The sequence below is a fragment of the Phaethon aethereus genome (genome assembly GCF_964289735.1).
Source record: "Phaethon aethereus genome assembly, chromosome: Z".
Lineage (NCBI taxonomy): Eukaryota > Metazoa > Chordata > Aves > Phaethontiformes > Phaethontidae > Phaethon > Phaethon aethereus.
The window spans coordinates 40,800,533-40,813,329 of record NC_138577.1 but is presented as its reverse complement, the minus strand read 5'-3'; the positions used below and the strand labels follow the sequence as shown (position 1 = coordinate 40,813,329).

Sequence of the window (12,797 nt, the reverse complement as noted above, 5' to 3'; positions counted from 1 at the left end):
CCCCCCAACGGTCGCCGCCAGCGGTGGCGCCCGGCGCGTACGTCCCCTCGCTCACTTCCGGCACGGGGGGAGGTGGCCCGGCGCGCGCCAGCCTGTGAGGGCGGGCAGTCAGTATCGCGAGAAAGCGTGCGGTGGCGGGAGGGAGGTGGCGCTGCGTCGCGGGAGGCTTCTGCGCGGGCAGGGGCGCAGGCTGACCGTGGAGGCTTCCGACAGACGGTAGAGGCAGCCGCGACGGCTTTTAGGATCAGCGCCCTCGCAAAGGGCGTGGGCTGTCACGAGGAGGGAGAGAAAACACTGCGGAACGGCGCTCGCCTCCGCCTGTCTGAAGTGGCACGCTGGGACTTGCAACATGGCGGCAACGAGGCTGGAACACCCCTGGAATGTACCTGGAGAGGATGCGTTGTGTGCCTGCCTAGCTCCTCTGGGGTCCTCGCGCAAAAATTAAAGTACAAGTTCAGCAGTTAATGAACCGCGGCTCTTGCTTAGCTCCACCTGGTTGGCAGCTCCAGCTTGTGGGAAGGGACACATCCAGCCTTGTGCGGCAGCCAGCCACAAGCAGTGAGGTAGCTGTGCTGACGAGGCAGGAGACGCAGAAGGAACGCTGTCAGTACCCTGTGCACTGGGCTGAGGGCAGATTATGCTTCCTGAAAAAAAGTACAAGGACCAGCTGTGGGGAGAGAAAAGTGAGGAGGCAAGTTTTCAGCTGTGTCTAGCAATGCATGAGTCACTAGATTTTCCCCCACAACACCACTTTCACCCTGAGGACATGTCTCCTCCATGTGACAAAACTTGTTTGACTGGGTGCTGATGCCCTCCTTCAGGTCACCATGCTCCTTTCCAACCAGCTTTGAGAGGAGGCAGCTCTTCCTAGAGGGCCCATCCCCTTCTTAGTTTGAGAACCTGAAGAGCACTGTCCTGTATCACTCGTCAGTCTAAGGACATGCAGGAAGCAGTAGTCCTTGTAAACCACATAACAGGAACACGAGAGAAGTTTTTTGGCACACCAATCTCTCTGGGGAGATAGGAGCATCAGCCTCTGTAGTGGTTTAACCCTGCAGGCAGTTAAAACACCACACAACTATTTGGTCACTCCCTCCACCCGCACACCCTGCCCCAGTGGGACGGGGGAGAGAATCAGGACAAAAAAAAAAGAAAATTTATGGGTTGAGATAAAGACAGTTTAATAGAACAGGAAAGGAAGGCAAAATAATAATAATGATGATCAAGGATATAGAAGTGATGCACAGTACAATTGCTCACCACCTGCTGACTGATGCCCAGTTAGTTCCTGAGCTGCGGCCCCTCCCTGGCCAACAACCCCAGTTTATACGCTAAGCGTGACACCCTATGGTATGGAACATCCCTTTGGCCAGCCGGGGCCAGCTATGCTGGCTGTCCCCCCTCCCAGCTTCCTGTGCACCCCAAGCCTGCTCGCTGCCAGGGCAGAGCACGGGAAGCTGGACAGCCCTTGGCTGCTCAGCAACAACCGAGAACATCCATGTGTTACCAACATTATCTTCATCCCAAATCCAAAACACAGCACTAGACAGGCTATCAGGAAGAAAAGTAACTCTATCCCAGTTGAAACCAGGAGAGCCTCCTAACAGAAACACTCTCACTTTACTCTTTTTTTTTTTCCAGTTTTCTTTACTCTCACACTATTCATATTCTCTTGCAACTATGTTAACTGACTGTACAGTTTTGTCTATAAAGGTGTTCAGTGGAAGTGCTGGAGAGAAAGCACAGACATTATTGCCAGTTGGATGGACAAAAGAGTAATTGTTTCCAAGGGCACATTAAATGGTTTCTCTTTAGGAAACACCATGTGTGTCACAAAGCCAACACCTGAATCAATGATCTACAGTGCAAAGAGTTCAAAATTCAGCTTTTAGACTTAATTTTGATGGTTAAACAGGGACCAATAGCTTATTTATCTCTGCAAGATAAAAAGTTTGTTCCTACTACGTCAGTGTTTATGACTACTACGTTGTCATGTTCTTTCCGTTATTTATTACATCATAAAGATTAAGAAATCACCTTCTGGATGTCAAAATAATCCTAATGCAGTTGTGTGCTTCTTAAGCCATTAGCCCCTTAGTCTTCTGTAGAACAACAACACTGCAGTCATCACTGTTTCTAAACATATGCGAGACATTTAGTAAAGCTTTCCTTCAGCTATGATAGCCTGAAATTGCAGCCAGCAGAAGGTGACACCACTTCCAAAAAAACATCCTTTCTTCACAAAAAGAACCACAAGCTCCTGTCCTGCAGCTGTCCCCAACCACTTTACAGCTAGCATAGCCCTGGCTATCAAAAGGCACCTGCCAGGGCAAAAGATTTTTTTTTTTTCCTGTCAGGAGCTGTACCACCATCAAAGCAAAAGCATTCTACCAACACACCAATGTTGCAGGGGAGTTCTGTAAACTTTTATAAGAGCACCTGAAGTAATTTATCTCCCAAAGAGACTCAGAAGAGTTCATTGTCTTTTACCACTGAAGTGCATTGCTGTACCAACTGGCAAGAGGGCATGCCATTTAGGCACGACGGCTGAGCCTGGCCCGTTTCTAACAGTCCATCCAGGGTATAGCCCTGCCTGCTTCTTTTACTGCTTTTTATGGGGGCAGTGTCAATGACTCTTCACAATCCCTTTTGAACCTGCTGGTACTGTCTGCCTCCTATGGCAATAAATCTCAGAAACTCACTACCTGCTGTGTGAAGTACCACCTCAATATAGTTGGTCAGTCTGTTTTAAGTGAAGGAGTAGTGCCCCCTAAACTCATATTCGTACAATTTGGTGAAGACTAGTTCTGCATCCACTTGATTCACACCTTTCAAGATTTTGTCTTCTCTTCTCCAGAATGAAAAGTCCCAGCATTTTTAGTCTCTCCTCACAAAGCTGTGGCTCCATTTCCTTGATCACATTAGTTGCCCTTCTTTTAATTCCACTGGGGACATAAGACACTCCAGACATAGAAATCAGAACTGCCCAATACTGAAAATGCAAGTCACTGGTTTTCCACAGGAGCAAAGTAGCATCACCTGTCTTGTTTGCAATACCCTTCCATAAGATGCCTACCTAGTATTTTGATGCAGCTCCACACTGTGGTGATGATTTCGGAAGAATTGTCAAGGATCTCTGCCCTAAGCTGTAACTATTGAGTTGCCAAACTACAAGTTCAGTACCATGTATATTTTGATGAATGATTTACACCACAAATGCATAAATCTATATTGGAGCTCATCTACCCCTTTTGCCCATGGAAGGATCTCACAAAACTGCACTCCCTGCCCATGGACCAGTGCTGGACTACTTGAGAAAGCTCGGTATCATCTTCAAACTTGGAAGATCTCATTGTTCATTCCATCCTCTGAATCACTGCTAAACTTGCTGAATGAAGTAACTCTGGGACTACCAATACTGAAATTCTTCCTCCTCCTGAGAGGAGCCCATTAAGTCTTAACCCTTCGCTTCCTATCCTTCTCAATTCATAAAAGGTTCCTCTGGAACCATACATCATTTTAAGTTGTACTCACACATTTCTCCATGTAAGAAAATACTTCAAAAGTTTATCAAAGGGACACCAGAAGCCTACAAGTTCCAAGCAGGGATGGGAAAAGCAACAACAAAAAAATTTCTTCCCTTCACTATTGTATTGTGTTTACATAGCAAGGTTTTGGTACTGGAAGGAGGTACAGGGGTGGCTTCTGTGAGAAGGTGCCAAAAGTTTTCCCCATGTTGAACAGAGTTAGTTGGAGAACGGCTCAAAGTTGGACCTGTCACTGGCCAAGGCTGCGCCCATCAGCAACAGTGGTAGCACCTCTGGGATAACATATTTATGAAGGGAAAAAAACTGCTGCATTAACAGCAGCTGGGAGAGAAGAGTGAGACTATGTGAGAGAAACAACCTTGTGGACACCAAGGTCAGTGAAAGAGGGGGAGGAGGTGATTCAGGCACAGGAACAGAGATTACCCTGCAGCCCTATGGTGTTACGCACAAAAACCAGGTGCGGATCCCTCAGGGATGAGGCCCAGCACTCAGCAAGTGAAAGCTTTGGCTTCACGGAAAGCATTGTGTTACCATGGTGGCCATCCCAGTACACCAACACTAATCAAAAGGGCACCTGACACAGTGGGGTTCCACTTGGGAGTGAAACTCAAGGTAAAGCACCACAGGGATGGTTAATAAAACTTGTGCTAATTAACATACTACGCATATGAAACATATGAATGTTTCACTCATTAGCAAACTCACTGGTGCAATGCAGGTGCTGTTGTCCAAATTCTGAGATTGCAGCTGGCCTTCATGTTGGTGCCTGTGCAGGGGTAAGTGCAGGTGAGGGGGAAGCAAACTACCTCAGCTTACCATAACAAGATGATGTGCTTGGGACTCTACATACTTGAGATCAGGGAGGCGAACTGTCCTGGGTTACTGTAACAAAGTCTTCTCGTGCGCTACACATGGTGAGGCAGGATGTTCCCCCGTAGCCCGTGGATGTCCACAGTGGAGCAGATATGCACTTGCAGCCCAGGGAGGACCCCACACCGGAACAGGTGGATGTGACCCAAAGGAAGCTGTGACCACATGGAGAGCTCATGCAGAAGCAGTTTGCCTGACAGGACCTGTGGCCCCATGGAGAGTGAAGCCCACACTGGAAGAGGTTTGCTGGCAGGACTTGTGACCCTGCAGAGGACCCACACTGGAGCAGTCTGTTCCTGAAGGACGGCACCCCATGGAAGGGACCCAGGCTGGAGCAGTTCATGAAGAACTGCAGCCCGTGGGAAGGACTCACATTGGAGAAGTTCATGGAGGACTGTGTCCCATGGGAGGGACCCCCCGCTGGAGCAGGGGAAGAGTGTGAGGAGTCCTCCCCATGAGGAGGAAGGCACAGCAGAGAAAACATGTGATGAACTGACCACAACCTCCATTCCCCATCCCCCTGTGCCACTTGGGACGAGGAAGTAGGGAAAATCAGGAGTGAAGTTTAGCCCAGGAAGAAGGGAGGGGTGGAGGGGAGATGTTTTAAGATTTGGTTTTATTTCTCATTACCCTACTCTGATTTTGATTTGCAATAACTTTAATTTCCCCAGGTCAAGTCTGTTTTGCCTTTGACAGTAGTTGCTGAGTGATCTTTCCCTGTCCTTACCTTGACTCACAAGCCTTTCATCATTCTTTATCCCCCTGTCCAGTTGAGGAAGGGTAGTGATACAGCAGCTTGGTGGGCACCTGGTGGCTAGCTAAGCTCAAGTCTGCAACCATCCAAGTATTCGCTAATTTGTTACCGTTACAATTCTTCCAAATAAAAACAAAAAAGTAATAAAAACAAAAAAAGAAAGAAAAACAAAACCAGTTTAAAGTCAGACTGTCCATCACTGCATTTAAGCAAATGCAACTTGAAATATTCTTACCGCAAAATAATAATACAAAACAGTATTTGATAGTACTTTGTCTTAAACACTGCTTCACTCAGCGCTAATCTGTTTAAGATCTTTTTCTTATATATAGGCTTAGGACTCTCAACACTGTTAACAATAAAGCATTACAGTTCAATCACCACGATCAGTTCAGCTGACACATAGTAAGCAACATAGTCCATCCTTTGTTTTTCATGTCTGTAGCTTGATTTTTATTCTGGCTGATAAAAATGTAAGAAATTGCATAGAAAATGTAAGAGTTAACACATTACTTATTCAGCAACTGAACATGATTCGACTTCCCAGTTTCCTAGTTTATCTAAATATATACACAAATTGTATAACAAAGTTTTAACATACATTTAGCATACCTGCTCTGAATACTTCAGTCAGTATAATTTCAAACTCAGTTACAGAAATTAACAAGAATTATTTCTTCCTTCCTCCTCCCTGAAGCATGCATTTGTTGTTTATGCCATCCCAATAATCAATCGTTCCACAATACATGTAATTAATCTTGTTAGCAATGCACCTGCATTCTCTCCAACCTCTTATTCCCCAGTCTTTTTCCAACGACCTGACTACTCTTCACGTTTGTTTGGGTTTTTTATAATTCCCATTCCCAACTGTTCCAAACAATACACAACATAGAAATTACTTGACAAAACACCACAGAGGTATTTAGCAAGTCTAAGTTCAGTTATGATATCTTCAGCAACAGCTTCAGTTACTGAAGTGTAACAGTTTATACAATCTTAAACTTACAATTGCTAGGGCATATAGCTAGTTCCTCTAACCATATTCATCAGTGGTTAGAAACTTCTAAAAATACTAGAGGTAATCACTGTCATTCCTATATGAACATTTCAAATATGCTTATTAATCCAACAGAACTGCATCTTTATAGTTGTTCCGTACACAAAAATGTTTATATACTTCAAAATGTATGCATTCAATCAGATTTACACATGACCGACTGAAGAAATTCTAAAGATTAATGTGCTGTTGATACTACTCAACAATATCTAAGGCTTACAGAGTTAACTGTTGGTAACTGTAGTCACTAGAAATCCACTTGCATTGTATGAACTAGCATTATGGACATACATATAACATCTGCTCAGTTGTCTGGCTTGCCAAGTATGACAGGCTTGGGGTTTTCAATTCATAACCCACAGAACTCAGGCTTTCCACATTATCATGCTGTGTTCTGCTGATCTAAAACAAATTAAAAGTACATAGTTAACCTGTAGTGTAATTTCTGTTTGCACATGACATCACTGTATATTAGAAACTAATACCACTAACATGTCTGCTTTTATTGATGTTTTGCCCCATATTCCTTCTGTTCCCTTTTTAAAAAAATATTTTATCATTAGATAACAGTGGATTCACCTATTACTTCAGAACATCCAATTTCAAGGAACTTAAAGTTACAGCTTATGATGACTTACAGTAATGGGCAAACATGTCTAAGGACTGTAATACATATATATGGAGAGATACTGATCTCTCTAACCCTTGCAGTATTTTTGTGTAAGAGGATTAGTTTCTTGTTAACTTGGAATGGGATACGCAGATTCAATTTCCAGTAAAATTACTTACTTCCTTCCCTCAGCTTTTTTAATTCCTGTATTATATCACTATACACACAGGATAAAAGCTCTTCTTGTGATTTCGCTCCATCCAAATAAACTAAGAAAGACAAAAAGAAAATGTTTTCATGAGTTCTATGCCAGTTATCTGTAACAGCCATTGGCAAAGTTTTCAGTATTCCTATGGGTGCAATTACAAGAGATGAAAAAATTAAAAGCAAGAACAGTAACTCCATTTTCTTCTTTCCCAAATTCATTGTACAGGTTAAAAAAACAACATAGTGGAAAAGTATTCTAGTTAAGAATTAACTTACAAGGTTTTGTGGTATAAAAGTCTCCATAAGGGTAGTGTTAACATTGGGACAGTAGAGCAATGGAATAATTCAGCAGAAAGGTTCCTATGCAGTGGAAGATGTCAGGTTCTTCCTCAGCTTCAGGGTTTGAGCAAGGCAAGGAAGGGCATTGTGGTTCCCACCCTCACTGCACAGCCAGAAGCAGTGCCCTAGCCTTTGTGCTGAGGAAGCAGCCACCTCACTTCTCTTGCCTCTGGCCCCCACTCCAGAAGCAGGCAGTCCAAGATCTGTACAAGTGTGAACATCACACAAGCTCGTGGCCGCTGGCTCAGCTTTGACACTTCTCATGCAGGACTGGTGACTGTAGTGTGTACAAAAAGCATCTAGGAAGTATCTTCAGCTTATTGCAGGACTTCAGCCAGCATTTTAATTCTGTTCTGAAGAATTCTGCCAGTGCATCAGCTATCATCTCAGAAGCTTTTTATTTAGTCATATGCATGTATGCACACCCAAACTAGTTTGTTAAATGGACTTTAAATTAGTGATCAGAACATTTCTAACTTTATAATTTTCATTATTTAAAAAATAAAACCCTATAAACTTGAAAAATAAACGAACAAAAGGGCCCCACCTACTGTCCAAAAGCCACAAAAATATTTGAAGAAAATTGTCCCCCACAAAAAAAACCCGCAACCCAACAAAAACTAAGTGCTACGCTTAAGCATTTTGTAAGTTTAAAATTAAGGATACCATACCAATGTTACTTGCATTCTCTTCCAATTCATTTTTATATTTCAGATACATAGGCCACACGTGTCCATCGAAGTACCCCGGTGTATCTGCTGGCTGATAGACTCTGGTGCTATACAGAAATATATTTGCTTTCCCATGAAAGTTTTACATTTTTCCTGTAATGTCAGCTGGTTTAATAAGAGCATCTATCAAAAATAAAAACAGGCTGGCAGGCTGCATAACTGTTTGAGCAAAGGAGGCTCTTTTTTATTTTTACCTCATCTTAATTTAAGTTCATTAGCAGAAATAGCTAAGTTAGCAAGAGTTCATATCACAGATTATATTAAAAGGATTTTTTTTTTAAATTGAAAGAGTTATTACATATAAATAAGCCGTATTGAAAGTATCACCAAAGTAAACTACTTTTTTTTTTTTTTTTTCCTTTTTTTATTGGGTATACCGATTTCTCAAGTTTTAAATGACTAGCGGTTTTGTTTAGTCACTTCAGCCTGGACATTAAAGCCCTTTAAAGGTGAGAAACCATGAAAGTGGAATGAACCAAAGCCAGCTGAATAGAAGATTTCCTCGCTCAGCCAGCAGATTCTGACTTCCTGCACATGTATTGCTCCAAGCACACAATATTCCTCCAAACTTGGAAGCAAGTCAGACACTGGCTCAATAATCCAAACTGGATATACTCTACAAACTAAACGAAGCATACACTAAAACCACACATGAACACTGCTACTTTAACAATAATCATCGTGTAGCTGTATTCAACCAAGGATAAGACTGCTTCATATTTTTTTAACTGTTTCTCATTTTAAACATGGTTTAAATCCAATATGCAGTCAGTAATTTAAATAATTGTTTGTACAACAAATCAACTTTTCAGTGTTTGTAAAAACATTTTAATATCCCTGTGCTCTAAAATGCAAGCTCCACCTCCCCCCAGCATATCTGCATGCTTTTGTTAATATTGGTTAAATAGCCACAGAGTCTTCCCTGGGAATCACAAAGGACAGATAATCTTAATAGCTTACATTTGGAAAGCACTGTAGAAAACCTAATATGAAAGAACCACTCCGGGTAAGGTGGTGCAGTGACCCTCTTTGAGCAATAACCGAATAATCTTACCTCCTTCTCCTTTTGCACTCTTCATAAGGAAGGGTCAAAAAATATCTTCTATTCCATAGTTCATTAAGCGGCCTAAGATAATAATATATTTAGTTTCCTCTTCCTTTTTAGGGCAGCTTTTAATATACCAGGTTACATATTACTGCTTACTCATAGTTGTATAGCAGAAAGCCTTCAACTATCAAAATATAAACATCTTCTCTATTTTTCAGATTGTCACATGTATTCTGCTGCTCTTCTGTCACAACACCTGAGTTTGCTGGGCTTTTCATCCAATTGCAAATACTTTTCACCATTTCATCCATATAGAGGGCATCAAGTACTAGATGAAACAAAAGTTAGTCACACCTTAAAACCAGAGAACAAAAAAAAAACCCCCGCCCCTTAAGTACCCCTAGGTTAATCAGTAAGAATCAAATACTCTACAGACAAAAGTCTAAATGAAAGGGAATGGGATTACCCCAAGAATTCTCTCACACATATAAGTAGTTCCATGTTTGCAACTGATGATACTCTGAAACTAAAGCTTTCCCCAGGATTGGAGTATTTTTAGTGAGTGTAGTCTCTCTGAACTCTGTGGCTCCAAAAACATGTGTGAACTCACTTCACAGCCTTTTCCTTGACAACAGAAACTGCAGGGTTTTTTTGTGGGATAGGTGAACAGAAACAGTTCACCTATCCCACAAAACTCATAAAGATTAATTTACCATGAGAACGCCACCCTTCTGTCAATTGTCACTGACACAGGTGAACAGAGGGGGCACACAAATTTTTGCTTTTTTATTGGGTTTCAGGTGTTCTGAAGGTAAGGATGGCTGGCTGGATTGTATTGAAAGGAGGATGGCAAACAAAGCAAAACAGCACAATGTAGCACCTGTTTTTGTCGTAGACATGTAAGAACATATGGAATAGGCATTGTATCGTAGAGAGAAGGCAGCCTTTGGATAACATAAAAGCACCTTTAAAATGTGTTTGCTCTTAAGAGCAATTTTAAACCCAGATATTTGAACCAGAATGTCCAACTTATCCTGCCGGTTTCATCAAGTTTAGAAGCTGAGCCAAAGACTGCACAGCTGATGAGAGTCAGTTTTCAGATACAATTTAAGGTTTCTGGCCAATGTTCCCAAGTGATACATTTTATGATTGCCATGTATCAACAGAGATTAGCTAATAATCAACTGTTCACAACTCGATATGACCTGAACAAAAGCACTGGCCTAAGGTGGATCTGGATCTAGAAGTTTAAGACTGAATTGTCACATTGAGCCAGCATTAACTATGAGCTTCAAAATATTTTGTCTCTATGTGAGATCTCACATGAAGTGACAGGATCAGACAAGTTTTGACCTATTTGGAATATGACAATGAAAGAGACTCAATTGTGATACCCCATGAGTTCATTATCAAAGTGAAAAAAAAAAATCCATCATTACACAGAAAGTGATGAGGATAAGCTTATGTCAGTGCTGCAAGCCAAGACTTTCAATGGAACACTACCATTTGCTACCGCACCTGATGCAACTGTAGAAATGGAGGAAAAGATTAAAAACAAAAAATGAAAGGTCAAGTATTAGCTTGAGGTATTTACTAGTTCAGCAAGTTTTGTTATTTATTTCAGCGACCTGAGAGAAACTAAGCAACAGATTGCTCTTAAACAACCTTTTGTTTAATGCCTTGTTCAGAAAAGAGAGGCATGGAATGGAGGGGAAGAAGTGTTGAAGCTCAGCACAACAGAGTTTCAGTCAAATGTTCAAAAGCGATGCATCAATGTTACTGACCATCATATAGCTTAAATCCACGTTCATCTGTTTCTACTTCAGACTCTGGCTGAAGGGGGGAAAAAAAAAAATTAGTATTTTCAAGGCTGCTTTTACGACCACTTACATAGATGCATACTATTCAGTTACAAACATAATCCCAATTGATTAAATATATCTTCAAAATTAAACTGCTGTATACAACTATTAAATGACAATATAAACACTTCATTTAATCTAAAACAAATTCTCCAAATCCTTATTCTTCAAAACCAAATAAGTTCATTATAGCTTTACTTCAGAACTAAGAACTTCTCCACCCTCCTTAACAAACAATGCAAAAGTTGTTTTTCTGTTTTGATTTAAAAAAACAAGAACTACCTATCGCTGTATGGGTGTAGGATTAACAAAACAGTATCATTAATTTCATTAGCACAAAATATCTTGAAAAATGCAACCAACATACACCCATTCCTTATTTTAAAAGGGTATCAATCATGACAGTAAACTTCTTTTTGCTGAGTATACTCAGTGGTTTTGGCCATTGAAAGTTCAAGTGCTCATTTTATTTCCCTTTCTCATGAGGCTACCATTATTTTAAGCAGTATCAGTTTTAAAAGTTTATTAATATGAGAACTGAAAAGAGAAGAAATGATACCAAAATCTACTCAAGCCTACTTTTACCTATCAAGTCTTTCCATCCATACTGTTACCTTAAAGAAGTCATCTTGAGAGATTATATCACAGTTGGGAAGCATTTTCTTAAGCTTTTCTGCCAGCGTTGTTTTCCCCCCATTTGTTACCCTGAATTAGAAAACATAGGAAAAATTGCATCAAGACAAAAATTTACCTTTTAAACATATGTACAATCTCATACACACTTTTCTATATAGTTAATGTAAACCACAAAGATACAATCCAAAAATCCCAAAAAGTTTATTCACATTATATAGTCTCTAGAAATTTTCTGCCAGGTTCCAACAGCTTTCAGACAGTAAATCTCACAGTACCAAGAAAGATGTTACAGAGAGGTGGCACGAGAGATCTCTAACAGAGACAGAAACAATTTCTGAAGAGTTACATGTGATAAAATGAGCCAATTATATGTTGTATTTGTAATTATTTTCAGAAAGTACTCATTCATAAATAGAAATGACATCATTCTGAAAGGAATACTAGTTGTAGAAGAAATCTGATTTGCTAATACTTACCCTCCAAGGCCAATAACCAATACTTTCATAGTTTGTTTTCTCCTCAGTTCTTCCTTTTCACTGTCAAAGATAGTAGCCAGTGAAAACACTTAATTCAGCGACATGGAGAGCAGCTATTGTATTAAGAAATACCAATTATAAATAAGAATTATTTTATTTTCTAGCCTTTTTTTTTCTTTTGGCAAAGCTTCTGTCAGAACCTCAACTGCTTGTTCTAATGCTAACAAAAAACCTGCAACATACGTGCCACATCACAGATTTCAATGTGTTTTACACCTTAGACAGTATTACAATCATTTGGGGGGAACTTTTGAGAGACTCAGTTCTATCAATATTAATACCACAGAAGTCCCTGAAGAAAAGCACAATCACTAGCTCAAGCATTAGCTATACAAAAAAGACAAGGTCAACAGAAGCTGTGGTGTCAAAACAAACACCTTAAAAAAACCCCAGTGATATGCTGAGGAAAAAGATGTTTTTAAAAATTCATTAAATGTATAAGAAAGAGGAGGAGCCAGGGGAAGAGTGTTTTCAGCTGAACGAATTCCCCCCAGTTACCTGTGCCTGCAAAGTTATGATGTAGCAGGGCAGATAGTAATGGGGCTGCTTCTCTTGGCAGCAGCACTAGTTACAGAGTTTGTCAAACCAGTTTTACATTT

The 12,797-nt window shown here is 40.8% G+C and overlaps 1 protein-coding gene across 1 annotated transcript; it reads right to left on the bottom strand.

Moving 5' to 3' along the window:
- Positions 1-5,605: 5,605 nt before the first annotated feature.
- Positions 5,606-12,197, bottom strand: NMRK1 (nicotinamide riboside kinase 1; the record flags this gene model as incomplete). Its single annotated transcript, XM_082013003.1, has 8 exons — positions 12,139-12,197; positions 11,641-11,731; positions 10,949-10,997; positions 9,321-9,492; positions 9,171-9,242; positions 8,057-8,163; positions 7,019-7,108; positions 5,606-5,634 (listed from the first exon to the last, which is right to left on the bottom strand). Exons 1-8 carry the CDS (start codon positions 12,165-12,167, stop codon positions 5,606-5,608), a joined length of 639 nt encoding a protein of 212 aa, XP_081869129.1. The 5' UTR covers positions 12,168-12,197.
- Positions 12,198-12,797: the final 600 nt, after the last annotated feature.